Consider the following 19,777-nt stretch of genomic DNA (forward strand, 5'->3'; position numbering starts at 1 on the left):
ACGTGGTTGTTTTATTTGACTTATCTGTTTAGTTTGTTGTTTCTCTTTTAGATTATTAATAAATTCATTTTGTTTTAGATTTCCAGAGCTAAATAAAAATTTGCTAGATTGTGTTCACTGCATTTCGAGCCTGCGTGTTATCAAGATGGATACTCTAGAAGAATTGTGCAATCTTACGCTTACGTTTTTTTTTTGTTCCTTTAGATAATAAATACATTTGTGTGTGAGTGAATTTTTATTTGGAAATTTTTTTACACATTTACTTTAAATGTGTAACTATGTGAAAATTAAACGGTTGATTAAATGACAGTTCTCATAGATGAGAAACTACTATTGAAATACTTAATATACATGCGTTTTCAAAGAAAAACCCGCATAGTTCCCATTTCTGTGGGATTTACGGGATCAAAAGTAATTTTTCCAAATTTCATTGTAATCGGTTTAGTAGTATTCGCGTGAAAGAGTAACAAACATCCATCCTCACAAACTTTCGCTTTATTAGTAGGATGTAAGGAAAATGTTTTCTTTAAGACTGTCCTTTTATGAACTTGTTAAAATTCATGCTGACTGTGCCTTTCTCCTCACTCCTTTAACTTTATTGATCTTTATTTTAAATTAGTTACATATCAAGTTTTAAAATTTATTTTAAAATATACTAGCTTTCCGCCCGCGTTTTTAAAGAAAATCCCGCACAGTTCCCGTTCCCGTGGGATTTCTGGTATAAAACCTATCCTATGTGTGTATGTACAAAATTTCATTGTAATCGGTTCAGCAGTGAAAGAGAAAGTTATCCATTCTCGCATAATTTCGCATTTATTATATTCGTAGGATTAAACAAATAATGTATTCAACTGAAATTTATGATTAATTTTGTTTTTTTTTATTATTTATTATTTCACGAAACCGTAAATGCAAAATGCATTCACGATTTTATCGATTGAAGCACATCCCATCACTATCACCTTCTATCTATCTAAATACGTACCTATAGTAAAAATGGTGCCATGACTATGTTGAAACGTAGCTTGTAGTCTATAGCTATCTCATTCTTTCATACGACGTTTTCTTTAGATAAAGAGAAACAAATATATGTAAATTGTATACGCTCGATACAAGTACTCTATAGGTTTATTCCTCTGAGACTAGATCTGTGTATACTGATTACTGACCACTGACTATGCTGACTGCTGACTATACTGACTCAAACACAAAAGATTGCAACATTTTTAAAATTAAGCAACACTTTTCATTATTGCGTGCAAATGAAACTTATTCAATGCTTATTAGTAATTAAATATGTTATACTGTATTCGTTCTACTACAATCTACAAAACATCCTGGTAGAAACTTTAGAGTTATTAAAATTAAAATTGCTCACTTATTTTAATGAGTTGAAAAGATATACAACTATTTAAACCATTTGGAAGTTATAAAAGTTTATTTATAAGTTAATTATTATGTATTTGAAATTCAAAATAATTTAAATTACAATTATAAGTTTTATTTTGGCATAGATAAAAAAATGTATGTAGTCTGTGGTTGCACGCCTCGCGCCGATTCAAGTTGTGAATGCGGTAAAAAGACGCCATTTTGTTTCTTTCTCGACCGCGTTGTCGGCGTTCGCATGATCGGTTTTGTTTTTAACCGCGATCTAAAATTAGAATAATTGTGCTTATTTAATAATAGTAAACGATTGTTATTTCTTTCGTTTTGTGCAACATGTCGGATCGAGAGGTACTATAATTAACTTGACTTTTTAGTTATTGGTTGAAGCTTTGTACGTTTTATTTTGCCGGGGCGCGTGAGGTTATTTGGTGCGAATGTATTTCTGGTAATTTCAGAGGAGCCGCTCTAGGACCCGCAACGGGTCTAGGGAGCCAGTACCAAAGCCTCCAACCATGTCTCGGGGACACACCAGAAGCCGGTCGAGAACACCGCCGCCGCCAAAAGCATCAAGCCGGAAGTATAGGAGCCCGTAAGTCTACAATTACAGCATTGTTTTGATTATAGTCGTTAAAAGTAGAGATTTCTAGTTATTTGCCAAGATATAATAGCATTTCCGTAGTTGTTTTTTATCGATATAACCTTGCTGTCAAGGCAACGAGTTGCGCAATAATATATTAAAAAACGATACCGCAATTTTGATTAAATTATTAGAACTTGAACATTTGATGTAAATTATGTGACCTCTATAATCATACGCCTACTGGAGATGTTTTTAAATAATGAGATACTATTACAAATTTAACATAGCATGATGTAAATTATAATTTATAATATACACTGTATTGTAGATATGCCCGCTCAAAAAGTATACAATGCTAGGCAGCTTGCGTGTTTGATCAATATAACACACATTGTTTTATCAATAACAGAAACGTTATTGCTGATAACGTTTATGCGTGCTTCGTTTTTACGATAATTGCAAACTTGTTACTGTGCTGACTGTTTGCTGTTTATGTAGCTTAAATGAAATATGAAAAAGTAAAGAAAAATTTGTAAAGTTTGCCATTTATTACGATAAATGATGAACATGTTTCCATTCATTTCATACTACATCTACAAATCTACAATTAGTAATTTTTTTTGCTATTGTTACAATGGACTTTAATTATTTGTTAACAATTTAATTAAAGTCTTATCAATAAATATGTTACGAGGATGTGTATAAATAAAAAATGTAATTCAGTTTGATGTAAATGGCAAATAAATAATAAACACGCTAAAAATGTACAGGATATTATGTGATAACGTCACATTCAAAACATTTTTGTTGTGAAGAATGATAGCCATTCTTGCGTTACTTTCCTGTTATGAATGCATGCAAAGTGCTACAAGGAAGTAGGTATATTGGTTAATGCAACACATTCTAGTGTCATCAAAACAGTATACAATATGCGAAATACAAAAGAATTTAGGTCAGGCAGATGTTTATTAAAATAAGCTTTGTAACTGTAAATAAAAGCGAAGACTTGAGTGTCAAATTTCTATCATTTTTCTAGCGGTCCACCGTACCTACATGTTTAAACTATCCTATCTCTCAAGTTGGATCGAACTGCACATGGTGTGCAAATTTTATTATAATCGGTTAAGTGGTTTAGGAGTCCATTGAGGACAAACATTGTGACACGAGATTTATATATATTAAGATTAATTGCCATATGGTTTTATGAATATACAATTATTGTGTGGAGTTATCAAATACATTTGTTTAGGAGAAAATATTTTATTGTTAAAAAAGGAAATGATTCATGTGCAGGTTCATGTTCAGTTTTTATAAAAGACTGTAGTTGCTAAATATTATTCTAAATTAAATTTTGACAATGTGTACGGCACTTTATGCAACTGCATATTGAAAATATTGTATGCGATTGCATTTTGGTAATATTTCTATGTGAGTAAATTGAATTGGCACAATATATTTCGGCACTTATAGCAATAGCTGTGCCTTGTGAAAGGGGAAATTATAAATTTGAATTTTGCATTAACACTATTTAAACAGTTTATTGTATAATATGGAACACTTAATAAATATACCAATGGCAATAAATATACTCGCACTTGGCCACTGTCGTGGATTAGGGCTTGTACCTTCACAGGAGACCTGTGTCTCAGAAGTGAGAATGTAAATGGTCTGATGATGTCAGATGATGATTTAACATTTGCACATCCAATCAATGAGTAGAATGTATTCCAAACATTGTAACCAAAACATGTGTAATTTGTAACTACATTCTTGCAAATATATAATTTGAATTTGATGATTACATGCAGCACCCGTTCCCGCTCAGTGTCAAGCAAATCAAACCAACAGTCTATATCTTATGTGCTAAACATTGGATTTATAAATAGTATCTATATAATATAAGATGTTATGTTAGGAATGTAAATAAAACAACAGTTATCATCGGTTCATTCGACTGACTGGGTTAGCTTGGTTGGTAGTGGCCCTGCCTTCCAAGCCAGAGGTTGTGGGTTCGATTCCCACTCAGGGCAAATATTTGTGTGATGTTTGCTCTGTGCCTGGATGTTAATTATCTATTAAGTATTTATTTATGTATGTTTATCAGGCATCTGGTTTAACACAAGCGAAAGCTTACTATGGTATCAGATCGTGCCGTGTTTGAAAATTATAAATAAATAAATACATAAAATCTTCATTTGAATTCATACATAAGTTTGTCCTATTGGATTGGGGTTCAGGCCCCCTTACTAGGTATAACCTGTATTAAGGGGACTCCCTAGTATTGATTCCTTGCATGAATTAAAACATAAATTAATTATTAATCGTCCTGAAATATATATCTATCATTGTAGAACACGTTCCCGCTCGGTGTCCCCGCGGCGCTACCGCTCGGCGCGCTACTCGCGCTCGCGCTCGCGCTCGTACACGCCGCGCGGCCGCTCGCACTCGCACAGCCCGATGTCGTCGCGCCGGCGGCACACGGGCGACAGGGTGAGTGGTGTAAGTTTGATTGTATCCAAACCATATTACGTGCATGCTTTATTAGTTTTAAGTGCTAAGTGTTGTGGGTGGGTGGTAGGTAGAGATGGGGATATGCAGTGTTTTGTTTTGTTTAGTAGACTTAGGCCATTCTCCCATTGCGATACACACAAGCGATTCAAGTATCCTGCAAGTCTCGGAGACTAGTCACCACGGAATATCTCGCATACATTGTACCGGTAGCGTAGTGTGCGAGCCTATATACAAATGTATGTGAGATACTCCGCGGCAACTAGTCTCCGAGGACTTGCAGGATACTTGAATCTCCTGTGCGTATCGTAATGGGAGAATTGCCTTATTTTGTATCATCTTTTCTCTTTGTATAAATTTTCATGTCACATTGTTAGTTATCATATGTCTCCAAAACAGCTGAACCGATTCACATTAAATTTTGTAGTCATGTTTTACAATTACATAATTTGGCTTAACGGCTAGTTTTGTTTGCTATATACATTATACATATAATAGTTCATTACATGCTATTAATTTTATCATTATTTATGTAGTTTAAGTGATATATTTGTAAATTATAATTAGTACAATAAATGATGTTAATGTAATTAGTAGGTACTTAAGCTAATGATGTTTCATTAGTTTAACATGCAAATATATAACTTAAGCAAGAAAATAAACATAGAGTTTTAATTTTGTACAGAATAAATTGAATTTGAATTTTCCAACACAGAAATGCTTGTACGAACTACTTATTCGTATTTGTATCCTATATGTTGGAAGAGTAAAGAGTGGAATTAGAGTGAGCTAACTGGAAAATATGTTAGTTTACTAAAGGCCCATTTGCACATACCTTTTAATATTCATATTCTAATATAATACCTTAATATTACATAAATCACACTAAAGAGAGCTTTGAAGGTAAAATTCATGTATGTATATTATGTAGTTACAAATAGTGTAGAAAAAGTAACAAAACACTGCTTAAAATTAATTTGCTGGGTCCACCCGACCACTTGGAAGGGTTTAGTTAGTAATGCATGCATGTAACATTCTCAATAACCTCATTTAAAAGGTGCTAACCAGATTGATACCATTACGATTTGTCTTGATAAACATACTCTCAAAAAGAATAATGTTATGAAAATTGAGCATGAAATTTAACTGTACATTAAATGATTTGAAAATGGTATATCATGACCATACTAGTAGTAGTGACTGTATTTTTTTTCTTACTTATTTTTATTTTGTTTTTTATTCATTAAAAAGCAATGTCAATTTTTTTTAAGCTTCTTTGCGGTTTTGTTATATGTAGAGAGGCGCCATACCACAAGTTTTAGTGTTCTCTTTTTTCAGGAGAACCCAACGCCATCCCGATGCCTCGGTGTTTTCGGCCTGAGTCTCTACACTACGGAACAGCAGATTCATCACATTTTCTCCAAATACGGACAAGTTGACAAAGTACAAGTTGTTATTGATGCAAAGGTGTGTAATACTGATTAATTTGTCGTGTTAGAAATGTACTGATTAAGTGTTTCTAGAAAGTCTGTTATCAATTACTTTTTAAGTGTGTGTTATTAAAAAAGTATTTATCATGTGCGAAAGTTGTTAACACTTACAATTTCTCTTTACTAAGTCATAATTTAACTAACTTACTTTGGTTTAAGCAAATTTAATTGAATAGTTGCAAATTTATTGCACGCCTCATAAGCGAAGCGTTGAGGTGGGTACTACTGTCACTTCGCGCAAAACATCTGATTTTTCAAACTTAAAATGTCTTTATGTATCATACATTGCACTTGTAAGATAATACATACACACACATATTAAGAAAAAACACTATTTTTAACGTTCATGATATTTTTGATGTCATTTTTGTTATTTAAACTAGTTAAAAAACAGTTTAAAAAAGTTCTGTCTTGGACGTCCGTGTGTCTGTATGTGCGGATCCTTTTTCTTGTTAACACGATAGCGACCGAAATACTTTACTAATCGAGTCTTTTTTTTTCTCTTACGCTTGAGTATGCTCAGGAATAGAACCCTTTCATTTTTCAGGGTCTGATTCGATGTGGTTTAATTGTTATTAAATAAACAAAAAATCTCGGATGTTTTTTTTTTTTTTTTTTTTTGAAGTGAATTTTTATATTTTTATTGAAATTGATTCCAGAAGATTACTGGGAACTTTAAAAATTCATTTTGTTACTTTTATTAGTAGGTACGATCCTTATAAGTATTTTAGTGTATTCAACCAACTTAAAAAAGTGTGACTATTTTACAACAATTTGAATATGAATTGTATTATTGTATACAATATCGAAGCTTTTTAAGAAATGTATAAAATACTTTTTTAAGAATTATTATCATACATAATATTATGTTACCGGCAATATATTAAAACCGGCATTGTATGCAATTCTTAGTAAATGTATGTTATTCCGAGAAACAGTCGGAATGAAATAAATTAAATTCGTCACATTACCTACTTATATCTTTAAATCTTAACTTTTCCTTAGTAGCAAACACATTTGCAAATGTGGGTGGTTTTTGGGGTAGCTATTAACCAATATGAGGTCAAAACTAAAATCCAAGATGGCGCCGACGAAAATTTGAAATCTTTTCGTCATGGGTGTCATTTTCATGGTTTTTGGGGTAGCTATTAACGAATATGAGGTCAAAACTATAATCCAAGATGGCGCTGATGAAAATTTGACTTTTTTTCGTGATGGGTGTCATTTTCATGGTTTTTGGGGTAGCTATTAACGAATATGAGGTCAAAACTAAAATCCAAGATGGCGCCGACAAAAAATTTACATCTTTTCGTCATGGGTGTCATTTTCATGGTTTTTGGGGTAGCTATTAACGAATATGAGGCCAAAACTATAATCCAAGATGGCGCTGACGAAAATTTGACTTTTTTCGTGATGTGCGGAGGATTTTCTTGTTAACACGATAGCGACCGAAATACTTTACTAATCGAGTCTTTTTTTTTCTCTTACGCTTGAGTATGCTCAGGAATAGAACCCTTTCATTTTTCAGGGTCTGATTCGATGTGGTTTAATTGTTATTAAATAAACAAAAATAATAATTAATAAATATTTATTAAAAAAAAATTATGAGGCGTGCACTTTTGGATTTTCCAAACTATTTCTTGTTATGTTACATTTTAATGTTGAATTATTTACCTAAATCATAGTATTTAATCTTTATCTACTGTATTCACAGACCGGTCGCTCGCGCGGTTTTTGCTTCGTATACTTCGAATCGCAAGAAAACGCCAAAGTGGCGAAGAACGAGTGCACGGGAATGGAGATTGACGGCAGGCGGATCAGAGTGGACTTCTCGATCACACAGAGGGCGCATACGCCAACACCCGGCATTTATATGGGGAAACCTACACAGTGAGTGACTTTGTCTACTATGTTGAAAGGAAAGTGCATGCTTAAATAATGATTGAAATCATGATATTTTTGAATTATGAGAAAATTGTTTTATTGTGGAAACTAATTTGGTAAATTACTTTTTCAGTCTTGGACGAGGTGACAATGGATATGACAGACGCGGTCGCGACAGAGAGTAAGTTGTGTTTTATTAAGTGCTTTTATTTCTCTATCGGTATTTCTCTATCGTTACCATCACCACATTTTTGACACTACTATCATTACCACCGCTTCAACAGTACTTCATACCTTTCTATCATTACTGCTGCCCCTTAACAGTGCTCATATAGCGCTCTATCACTGCCGGCACCACTTGAACAGTGTTCTTATATATTGTTGTCCCTTTCCAGCGACTACTACTACCGCGGCGGCGGCTACCGGGAGCGCGACTACTACGCGCGCGGCTACCGGCACCGCTCGCCCTCGCCGCACTACCGCCGCTCGCGCCGCTACGAGCGGGAGCGCTCCTACTCGCCGCGTAAGTGATACCGCAGTACCGCCGCACCGCTGTACCGCACTACCGCACTACCGGCACCGCTCGCCCTCGCCGCACTACCGCCGCTCGCGCCGCTACGAGCGGGAGCGCTCCTACTCGCCGCGTAAGTGATACCGCAGTACCGCCGCACCGCTATACCGCACTACCGCACTACCGCCCTACTACAAGACAACGTATGTGCACAACACTAGAACAGCTTTAGTGCAGCAGTATTGTGGAGAGCGCCTGCTACTCAGCCCGTAAGTAACACCAGTGCTCGTAGGAATGCCGTCCACGCATTACCGAACATTCATACCGCCATACCGCACCACCGTCATACTGCAACACAGCGCTTGTGCTCAATACAACAGCATTAGTGCAGCAGTGCTGTAAGAAACGCTGCTACTCGACCCGTAAGTAACGCTCGCAATGATACCGCCCATGCATTACCACGCAGTCATACCGCCATACCGCACTATCGTACGGTCTCGGTCATTACGCAAAAACAAGTGATGCTGTCAATCTCTGGTGTCGCGAAGTATGATGTTCTACTCCCCGAGTAAGTTACGCTTTACGCTTGCCCTTTAGTTTTTCGATATGTAAATGATAATAAATTCACATAGCAACAGTATGTTATTTACGCTAAATACTACAGTCAATTCAATATATCGATCATTTTATTTATTTTCATTTACATAAAAAAATACCGTGAATGTTGTTCGAGACAATTTATATGGATGGAAAAAATCCTTCAATCTCCCAATGTTGGTTTAAATGTAAGTATTTATATGTAACAAAGCACTGCATGTATGTCTATGTCATTTTTAAATGTGTTATCTTACTGTATGTATTTCTACTATGTTCTTTAATATGTTTCCCTAAAATTTTCTCAGAAAGTGTTAAGGAAGTGGTAAATATCTTCTATCTGTGTTGTAATATTTTTCTTCAAGCATTTGGTCTGAAGATGTCCCGATTTTATTGTATACTGGTCTGATCCCTTATGTTAGAGGAATGGAGAGGAATATAAAATTACGATGTGCATTTTCTATGACACTATTATTGTTTTTGTGTGATGGAAAATGCTATTTTATTTCGAAATACTTTGTTTTTTTAGAAAAAATTGAAAATAACTGCCGTCTATTACTTTACCAAAATATTTCTTAAATTTCCTGTTAGTAACTATAACGTTGCGTATGTTTCTGCAGATTCGCGTAAAATTTATGTTCTTTTTAATTGGAATTTCGTAACCTTTGTTCGCGTTATTAATAAAATAATATTTGAGTTTTGTGGGCGTTATTAATAAAGTAATATTTGAGTAATATAAACGAAGTATTTTCCGTTTGTGTGCCCTCCATTCGTCTACAGACGGGCCCGACCACGTGCCGTGTGCAGTTCCCGAAGTGCCGCGTGATTACATTGCTCTTTGACTTTGCAGGTCGGTATTAGTCTCGCGACGGTGACGTCACTTCAGACATTTTTTATACACCACCACTTCCCAAATGTAGCCGGATATGCATTTATAGAGAAATGTCGCGAACGGCTAAACAGTCATAGTGTAACTCGCGAGATAAGGGTCTAGATGTAAGGTAGCCACTAGATGTAACGCAAACGTTAGATGATAATAAAAGATTTACAACTAAGTCTAATATTGATTTTGTTTTTTTGAAAAGGTATTGAAACAAGAAGTAAAGGATGAAGTTCCTTGAAAAACTAACTGTGTTGAAGTTTTGCATTTTGAAATCTATATTGGTCGCCGAAAGAAGGGGCCGCCGGCTTGAGAACCGAAGTTTCGCGAACTTGTAAAGAATATGATCGGTCTGTGCAAGCTCCGATACCAAGAAGATCCGCCATCAGATCATATTCTTTCAACAAATTGTTCCAATACAAATTAAACACACCCTACACAGATATTTTTTGAGTGACTCGTACGTATTTCTATTCGATTCCGTAGAATTTGTATTTTATATATATGTAATTATTATTATTTAGTTTGATGATATCGTATTTTAGTGTAGACTTGTGTTGTGAACGAGTTGTTAATAAATAATGATTTTTTTAAATAACAGTGGTACTTCTTCATTGTAGTCTTTCCCACCTTATCTATCCTTTCAACATTTTATCTGTAGTAAACAATAATATATCTACATAAATATTTCTGAAGGAATTGCATAATAAATATGATGAATAACAGCAATAAATATCTTTCACTTTCATGTTTGGGGGAAACCTAATTTTCTATCTAAATATCTTGGGATCATTCATCCATACTATGTAGCTTATTATACTGAATAAGAAGCATTGAGTTACTATGTACTACGTACTAGAGGACATCGTGTAGTAGCGATATTTGTAAAACGAGTTAGAGCCAATCGTTTCAAACCAATTTTTGTTACATTGATTGGTTTTAATTGATAAGTTTATTCATATTTTTTTAATAAGATAAACAATTTTTTTTTTGTTTCATTGAGTTTTAATTTATAAGTAATAAGAGGCAGAATATCAACAAAGTGTATGACTCATTAGCCGCCCCGCGCCACAGCGCTTGTCGCACAGATTTTGTTCGTGGTGTCTGTCCTCTCTATACGTATCAATAATACCTCAATGATAAGAAGTAATTTTGTACACTTAGGGCTGATTTTTCACTGCTTGGTTAAAACTTATTCGTCGAATAATGTATAAAACTACCATTTTAAAAACGTATTCTAATTGCCTGTATTTGACAGTTTAAGTGACATTTTATTATTAACGTGTAATACTTTATTGGACGGATAAGTTTTATCCAAGCATTGCAAAATCGGCCCTTAGTAAAAGTAATCTCTTTACTTTTGTTCACTTCATTCATCATGATATATAAGTATGAAATAAAACCACAACATATTTGTAATATTTTATTCTCAGTATATTGTATTACACGTACGAGTAAAGTTAACAAAAAAATCTCACTATCGGGTTTTTTTAAAGTTCTTAAAAATATCTATGTATATAAGTATAAATAAATACCGCATTCTGTATTGGCACTTGTTTCTAAGATGGCATTGCGCAGCGGTTCAAAACGAAGAAACACTTTTTGATCAAAATAGTTTTGGACGAATATAATACAAAAGAATAGTCATTGCCAGTATAAAGTCAAAGCAAAAACACCTGTTGCTATATTTGAGTAAACGAGTTGGTATCGAAAATTACAAATTATTTGCTTACATACATACAAGATTCTGGTACAACTTAGAATTGGGAAAAATCTTAACAATACATGTTATAACACTTGAAAAGATACAAACTGAAAATTATACAAATTTTACTATAAATCATCACCATTGCTTCAACATAACATATGGAGTGTGGAACGAGCGGCGCCTGCGCAATCGGAAGACAGTTTTCTACGGTTAAGTATTAGATTCATTGTTTTTTCTGTATACCGAATTGAAAGTATGTCGTATTTACAAATCAAATTTCATATAAAATGGTCGTTTTTTTTGTTAAAGATTTAAAAACAAACTTACAAGCTATACATAATTGGACAAGTCATAAAAACAATGGTAATGATTACAATAAAAACTGATGCTACATTCTAGATTTACACAATGCTTAGATAATGTATAAATAGGTAAAAACATACGCTCGCATATAAAATGCCATAACTAATACTGAAATAAACAAAAACAACAAAATATAAGTAACAATGGAATAAATTAACAGGATTCTATGACATCGATAATATAATTTACAGTACTTATTCAAAATTATAATGTAACAACAATCTAAGAAATTGATAATAATCTGACAATAAAATATATACTACAAATCTTCTAATGTGGATATCTCATTCTGATTACAAAATTATTAAAAGTAATAGTACCATATAAAACGATCATGATAAGCATAACAAACATATTACAGCACATATTGCAAGAATCCCATGTTAAAAATATGGAATAAACATCTAAAGCAACGAATATGGAATGCAAAAAATCCTAAATACTGACACAAAATAGACGGCTTCGATATTTAAGATAAAGGCTAAGACATCAAAACGCCGATCTAAGCTTGTAGCATATTATTTGGCATCTACCTTACATAAAGTAGGTAAGGTCTAAGACCCACAAATTAAAAATATGAAGCTACCAGACGGCAAGATTGAGCATGACTAGCTGTAGATATATGGCCGGACATTACAAGCTAGCGTAGCATAGATAAGTATAGCTTCATTTCTATGGCTGGAATATAGATAATTAAAATTGTTTCGGACGCCATACGTTATATCTAATCTGTATGACATAAAAATTACCGCCAAAATGCAACTCTATGTCAAACAGATCAGACGAGCATTGCAATAAAATTCTAAATTGTTGCGAAATATTGTAAATAAATATTTACTTTTCGAGATGGCATCAAAGATATGTACGGATGTAAACTTACGGCTACTTAGTTGACTGTTTTTAATATGGAGTTATATTGTGGATAGATAGAAGGTTAAATGTTATAGCGAATATATAAAAATTCTAACGTCCGATAAGAGGACAACTGTCGCTCTACTATCTATAGTTACGTCTACAACGAAAAATAACAATCCTACTTTAATACTAATCGAATATCTACAACTAATACTAGGTATAATTACGGAATTAATACATTTTCAATGTTGAAAGTCTACATTTATTGTCCAGAGTCTACCAAGTCTGAACAGATTAAAAACTTAAGAATATTATAACAGATTAATAAGATAATAGTGCTGCCATGTATAAGGCTCTGTCTGAATAGATACAATAATTTTGGGAATGATAAAATGTAAAAAAGTGTACATAAACCATTACATCAATTCACATTAAAAGTAAAAGATGATTATTTTGGATAAAATTTCTTGCGAATAAATTCATTTCATTTCAAAAGATATTCAAATGCTTAATAATTTGTAGCTCTTCTTTCGAATATGTTGTTATTTTTTGGGTAGAAAAAGGACCTAATTTTAATACAAATCAAGTTCTACACGCGCCTTACCTTAAATTATTTGAAATTTAAAAGCTTTGTCATTCAAATCGATCGACTAAAAATATAAAATATTCAAAGTTCATTTAAAGGTTATTGACAAACAAGAGTAAAAAAATCATGAGATCCATATTAGGAATGTTTTGCTAGGGAGATTTCTATAACTTTGCATATATATGCAAAGTTATAGTATAGTTTAATTATAGGGTCAGGATATTAAAGATTGTGTCTTTTATAACGCCTTCGCATTTGCTTTAAACTGCAAATGTTGAAGTTCTTTTAGAAATAATCTTCTATTTAAGTTAGTTTCAATTGACGTCATCTAAGTCTTAATTTATGTAATAACTACGTTTTTTATCCTGGTTATCACTGGTTGTGGAGCAAATATCAGCTTCATACATTTGCAATAAGGTGCATTTTAGCATGACAAGAGTATAAATTAGTTAATGAAATGAAAAAAAAAATGTAATTGCAAAACTTGACACACGCTTTGGCCCAGTTTACTATGACATCTTGTTTACTCCAGTGTTTACTTATAAGTTATAACATTGAAATAAGGGTCAATTCACATGAAACACGTAGATGGTTACTCTCGTCTTGCTTTACATATAAACCACAAGCTCAGGTTCAGATTACATTGACACCATGCAATGATCATGATCATAGCATGAAAATATAATTTAAGAAAACATTATTACACATCGATACATATATTATAGTAGTTATAGCGCGGATTTTTTGTTTTGTCAAGATTTCACATGAATTTGAGATTTGAAAACCTCATATCAAAAGAATTCATGAGTCATATTCCAATAGAAAAAGGTCACGTTTGCAATCCTATTACCACATTTTTCACAATAGCACACAGCAGAGATGTTTCGTTAAGATGTCACTCCAATTTGAGATCTATTAGCACACATTACGAACAAATTTAGAACAACACCAATATTTCAATGTCAGTTCAAAATTAGATATCGAATTACAGTGCCACAAACTTATCTGACCCGGTGGCAAAAACTGGAACTACGTGCCGCCATTTTGAAATGTCACATTTTCACAGACTTTTCATACGGAATATTTTGTTTAAATAAAAAGAAAGCGACATCAGTGACACCGTCACCGGGTCAGATAAGTTTGTGGCACTATAGATCTTATAATTCTTACGAGGTGTCAATCGAATAAGAGTTTAAGAGCTATTACGCACTGTCGACTGGACTTACTCCTGGACGACTGACGACTAAGTGCGCAAGCCCCTATTTAAACTATAGTAAGTCACAGTCGCCGGCGACTGAGTCGCCGGCGACTGGTCGACAGTGCGTAATAGCTCTTAATGACAATAATAATAAAATAATGACAATAAGAGCTATTACGCACTGTCGACCAGTCGCTGGCGACTCAGTCGCCGGCGACTGTGACTTACTATAGTTTAAATAGGGGCTTGCGCACTTAGTCGTCAGTCGTCCCGGTGACTCGGCGACTCGCCGCGTTGTGGCGACGCACAGGCGACTGGCGGTCGCCGGCGACCAATAGAAGCACGGCTTCAAATGGGAGCGTTCGCACTGCAAGCAACTGTCGTAGCGACTCTTGTAGGGACCGGGTTCAGCACGAATGTACTTAGAATACTGTCGCTCGGCTTGGTTTCCTGCCCCTAGTTTCTCTGTTTTGGTCGCCGAGAGACTGAGTCGCCGGCGACTGGTCGACAGTGCGTAATAGCTCTAAAGGTCAATACATAGCACACTACATTATCACTTCCTCATATAACATAAATTTGCCACTCCAAATTATGGCAAAAATAAACTACTAAAGATGTACTCTATAAAAGCAGCGCGTATTTTTATATTTCAGACGTCAATAGAAATTGAATCATATTTCATTACAATAAAGTCCATATTCCGTTACAATAGTCCTTATAAATAAACGACACTGTCGATAACTTGTCACACCAAACTCAACCCTACCCCCACAACATAAGGTCTATATCAGAAACGCACAATGATTGAAATGTATCTTTACAAACGTCAGTGGCCAGGATGTCGGAGGGCCCGCTTGGTAGAACTCTTCCTTTACAATAAAGTCCACAACACCACACTATCCATAACTTTTTCACACGAAACTGAACCCTATTCCCACACAATATGGACCATTTTATATTAGCAACGCACAATGATCTCTATGCAACCGTCGGCGGGCCCGTAACGGTGCGGTGGCGAGTATATCAGAGGGGGGCGGCGGGCCGGCGGGCCGGGGGCCGCTCTCTTGGTAGAACATTTGTGCTCGACCGCATGAAGCGCCTAGTACTACGCTGTCGTCGCTCCTGGGGAGAGATAGTGATTATTATTTACACTTTATAGGATTATTGGGATAAAATAGATGTAGAAATAATGTGCTGTGTTTAACATCAAGAATAAAAAGGGAAGAATTATACACTATATAAAAGGTGGCGTCAATAATAATAAAGAAACTTCGCAATAGAATTTATTGTTTTATTTAATTGCTTCAAGAGAACTGCACTAAAAGAAACAGAATTTAGTAGAATTTAGGGTACACACTTTTAAAAGTTTTAAATAACTCTATAATAATTACGTATTATGGTAAAAACATTCTTAATTCGTAAGGCGTTAATTAAATTTTCAATTTATGCAGTTAATTCTGCATCTTGATGCACAAAAATTTACATAAAATTCAGTACATAATAAATTATCATTTTTGGGTGGACCGTTCCAAATTTATTTTCATAATATTACATCTCTTAAGGTTGATGTTCCGACTGTCCCTCCATACATTTTTGATTACCTCTAAACACTTAACACAGACACTATTTCTTTAAAACTAATCATTTTATCACTTCTCTATAATGAAATGTGTGCGCGTTCGACCTTTTTAATCAATAATTTACAATATTTACTTAGAAAAACAACAGTAAAATACCGGAAAAATTTGACACTTCTACAGTAGTGTGCGTGACTTTTGCCAAGCGAAACACGACATAAAGCACGACATCTAGCGCATAGACTATATACTTATTACAGATCTAGCGCGTCAATGTCTAAACGAAAGGCGATGTTTAGACATTGACGCGCTAGATGTCGTGCATTCGCGTTCGTTATCTTATGCATAATGAGCATAATTCTAATAAATCAAAGTTCTGTGTAAAAATTGAGTAATTTCATTTCCAATCGTTCAAAGAAAATAACAATAAAATAAAATAAAACTAATGACCTTAGAAACTATGTTTTTTTTTATTTATTACTCATTATTGTTCGTCCGTCGTAGGTCTGTAAACTGTATTGTACACTGAAGGTAAATGGTACTGTAGGTACTTTAGTTCGGCGTCGTCGCTCGTCGGCTTGATATAAAATTACATTCTTGATTTCATTGACACGCGCTATGATTTGCGCGCGGAATTTCTTGTGTTGTGAATTTATTTTTGTATGCTATGCATTTTAATTGATTCAAATTGCAATGTTTCTCTAGTATGCATTTGAGACTATATTGTAAATTGTAATAATTGATCGTGGGTATAGTAATTAATTATTCTAATAACGCAATTAGTAATATATGTATTTTTGGTGGGATTCAAAACAAAAAATTGGCCCGTGATTTTTATGAAATTTCACCACATTGCAAATCACATCAATCATAGTTCATACACATGTATGACGAAAGTGATTAGTATTGTAGCTAACATTGACTCATCAGTTCATCACTGAAACCAGTGATAAATCAGTACCTATATCATATTGTGTTTGAATATTTTTAAACAATGATATAAGTATACAATTATTATAAATCGGTAAACTATCAAAGTAATCACAAACTTGCAAACATTGGTAAAATGTCCAGTAGTTTATGAGCCTATTCATTACAATCAAACAAACAAACAAAGTTTTCCTCTTTATAATATTAGTGTAGACAAACACTATGAATACGATCACGAATGCAAATTCGGGGATTTTCTAATTATTGCTAAATAATAATTGAATTCGTTTTGAAATACTCTATAATTTTTAGTGTATAAATAGACATTTATAATGTGGTGCTCATTTTTTTTGTACTGCTAACGCTATTGTAGGTACCTATTTTCGTTGTTTTATTTCAAGTGAACACGGCCATACAATTTTGTCACGAGCCGCCTATGATTGTAGGTACTTTTGTTAGGCTCCTTCGTCGTCCGCGTCGGCTCGAAAGTTCTTGATTTCATTGTCACGCGCTATGATTTGCGCGCGGATTTTCTTGTGTTGTGAATTTATTTTTGTATTATTATTATTTTTTATTTTTTTTTTATTTTATTGATTCAAATAAAATATACGATACGATAGTGATGATGAATGAACATTTCAACAAATGCATGCGTGTTTTTTTATGTTGTTTTGTAATTGTTAATTGTTTCTTAAATAAAGAAATAAACTAAATATTTAAATGATGATTTGTTATTTGCAACACAACTTTATATTTGAGATTCTTTACAAATGTATATTTAGTTTTGTATCATCAAATTTATAAATTTTATTCCATAGTTTTCAAAATTAAATGTAAATGACCATAAAAACATTAATAAAGTAAATCATTGATGTAAGGTCAGGGAACGTAATACATATATACATCTGACCATGTAGAAGCTAAGTCTTGTTGACTGCTGAAGTCTGTAAAGTTTTGTTGTCTGCTGAAGTCTGTACGCAATGAAAATGTCTGCCGTTTCGAAAATAAGTTTTTAAGACCCTAATAAATAAAATATATGAATGGCAGATCTGGTCAAATACTTTCAAAATTGTATTTTTTTTCAGCACTTTCATAAGTGTCTGCCAGAATGTTATCCGCGTGATAATGGTCTGCCATTGTTATTTTCCGATAGTAATAATAATCTATTTTCAAATATCAAAATGGCAGACGTGGTCAAATGGTTTCAAAGTTCGCCAAAAATTTCCACCTGTCTTACCTAAGCGCGCGCCCCGTCCACCACTCTGGGCTTAGTGACTCCTCATCTCATGTATAGTAGGTATAGGGGAATCAACACACAAAAATCCAGGTCTGGTCAAATACATACAGGTAGCTTTGCGCTAGCTCTCTAGCTATTACTTCTTATGGAGAGAAAACGTAAACATGTACCACGGGCGAAGCCGGGGCGGACCGCTAGTAAATAATAAAATAATAAATAGTGTATTAGATTTGTTATTGTATCTTGTATACCTACGAATAATTATTCTTACGTCTTGTTGGGAAATGTTCAAATACCTACCTATTGAAATAATTTACTGTTACAAATCATTAGTGTTATTAGTTTTGAGTGAATAGGCATGGATCAGAAATTCAGAATATAATATGCTACTAACTACTCAAATACATACATGTTTACACAACAAACACCACTGACCTCTATAACTATAAGTTATAGAGGTCAGTGACCGTCAGTGACAAACACTATGGATACCTACGCTCGCGAATGCAAATTCGGTGATTTACTAATTATTGATACCTAGTCATTGAATTCGTTTTGAAATAGCCTGTACTTTGTAATTTTTAGTGTTATAGACATTTATAAAATGTGGTGCTCATTTTTTTGTAATAAATCATCCCGAACGCTATTGTATTTTCATTGTTTTATTTCAAGTGAACACCTATACAATTTTGTCAGTTGTCACGAGCCGCCTCTGGCCTCTGGGTGAAATAAACAAGTCAAATGATTTTTGTTCTAATTGTATTTTGGTAGTAGTTTGTTTAGAATTTACATTACCATTGTTTAATTTTTATTTTGTATTTGCAGTAAAATAAAAAGATGAAAAACTTCATTAGGTATATTGTACGACACCTCACTCTGAATCGCGCTAGCGAAATTTTTTCGTTACAGAGCACATATACAACTTTCGGACAATCTTCATTGAGGCCGGCCGGCAAATCGAGTATGTCGAGAAACTTCACTTATTCGATGGAGGTATTCTACCTTCCTTCCTCCACAGTTGTGGGACCCCGACGTGCATTGAACACGCAGCTTTCTGATACTAGTAGCTAAAATCAAAACCACAGATATTATGTCTGTGATCAAAACCATAATAATATTTTTACCTATTATTTTACTAAAAGTCGAGTGCATCGAAATCGTAAATATGTTTTTCACCTTCCTGGTTTTTTTTCCATAGTAAATAGTGTTTTTGATTTGTTGTTGTATGAATAATTATTCTTACTTGTTGGTTATGAAATGTATTTTGAAATAATTTACTTTTACAAATCATTAGTGATATTAGTTTTGAGTGAAAATGCTTGGATCAGCATAATATCATATTTGCTACTTCAAATACATGTTTTGATAAAAAAAAAACAATAGTGTAATGTAGGTAATAAAATAAAACTGCGTTTTATTGTAGGTAATCAATTTTGACATTATTTATTTCCCAAAATTACAATAAAATAGTTTACGCCAACAAATATAAC

At 33.8% G+C, this 19,777-nt stretch overlaps 2 protein-coding genes across 6 annotated transcripts in view; one reads left to right on the plus strand and one right to left on the minus strand.

Annotated features, from left to right (window-relative positions):
* The first annotated feature begins 1,562 nt into the window (after nt 1–1,562).
* tra2 (transformer 2) lies at nt 1,563–10,433 on the plus strand. 5 transcript variants are annotated; one of them, XM_090108706.1, is made up of 8 exons: nt 1,563–1,734; nt 1,842–1,975; nt 4,318–4,465; nt 5,816–5,941; nt 7,679–7,854; nt 7,982–8,029; nt 8,244–8,371; nt 10,039–10,433. In XM_090108706.1, exons 1-8 carry the CDS (start codon nt 1,720–1,722, stop codon nt 10,062–10,064), a joined length of 801 nt encoding a protein of 266 aa, XP_089964832.1. In that variant the 5' UTR covers nt 1,563–1,719; the 3' UTR covers nt 10,065–10,433. The 5 variants fall into 5 exon arrangements, with proteins under 5 accessions (XP_089964832.1, XP_089964833.1, XP_089964834.1 ...); XM_090108707.1 differs by having other exon boundaries at nt 4,318–4,456; nt 5,813–5,941; XM_090108708.1 differs by having other exon boundaries at nt 4,318–4,456.
* A 4,929-nt stretch (nt 10,434–15,362) lies between these two features.
* Nucleotides 15,363–19,777, minus strand: part of HPS4 (Hermansky-Pudlak syndrome 4 protein) — a 35,692-nt gene continuing 31,277 nt past the window's right edge. Inside the window, exon 10 of the mRNA XM_090108808.1 lies at nt 15,363–15,665. Coding sequence (XP_089964934.1) covers nt 15,497–15,665 — 169 coding nt within the window. The 3' untranslated portion in view covers nt 15,363–15,496. The remainder of the gene's footprint in view (nt 15,666–19,777) is intronic.

Source organism: Colias eurytheme, chromosome 13 (genome assembly GCF_061535395.1).
Source record: "Colias eurytheme isolate Ceu_HAF_F1 chromosome 13, ilColEury1 Martin Lab GWU primary, whole genome shotgun sequence".
Classification (NCBI taxonomy): Eukaryota; Metazoa; Arthropoda; class Insecta; order Lepidoptera; family Pieridae; genus Colias; species Colias eurytheme.

Coding starts and splice junctions, on each gene's coding strand:
- tra2 (XM_090108705.1), top strand. Junction 8,030..8,243: donor AGACGCGGTCGCGACAGAGA/GTAAGTTGTGTT, acceptor GTCCCTTTCCAG/CGACTACTACTACCGCGGCG. Junction 8,372..10,038: donor GGAGCGCTCCTACTCGCCGC/GTAAGTGATACC, acceptor TTTTTTGAAAAG/GTATTGAAACAAGAAGTAAA.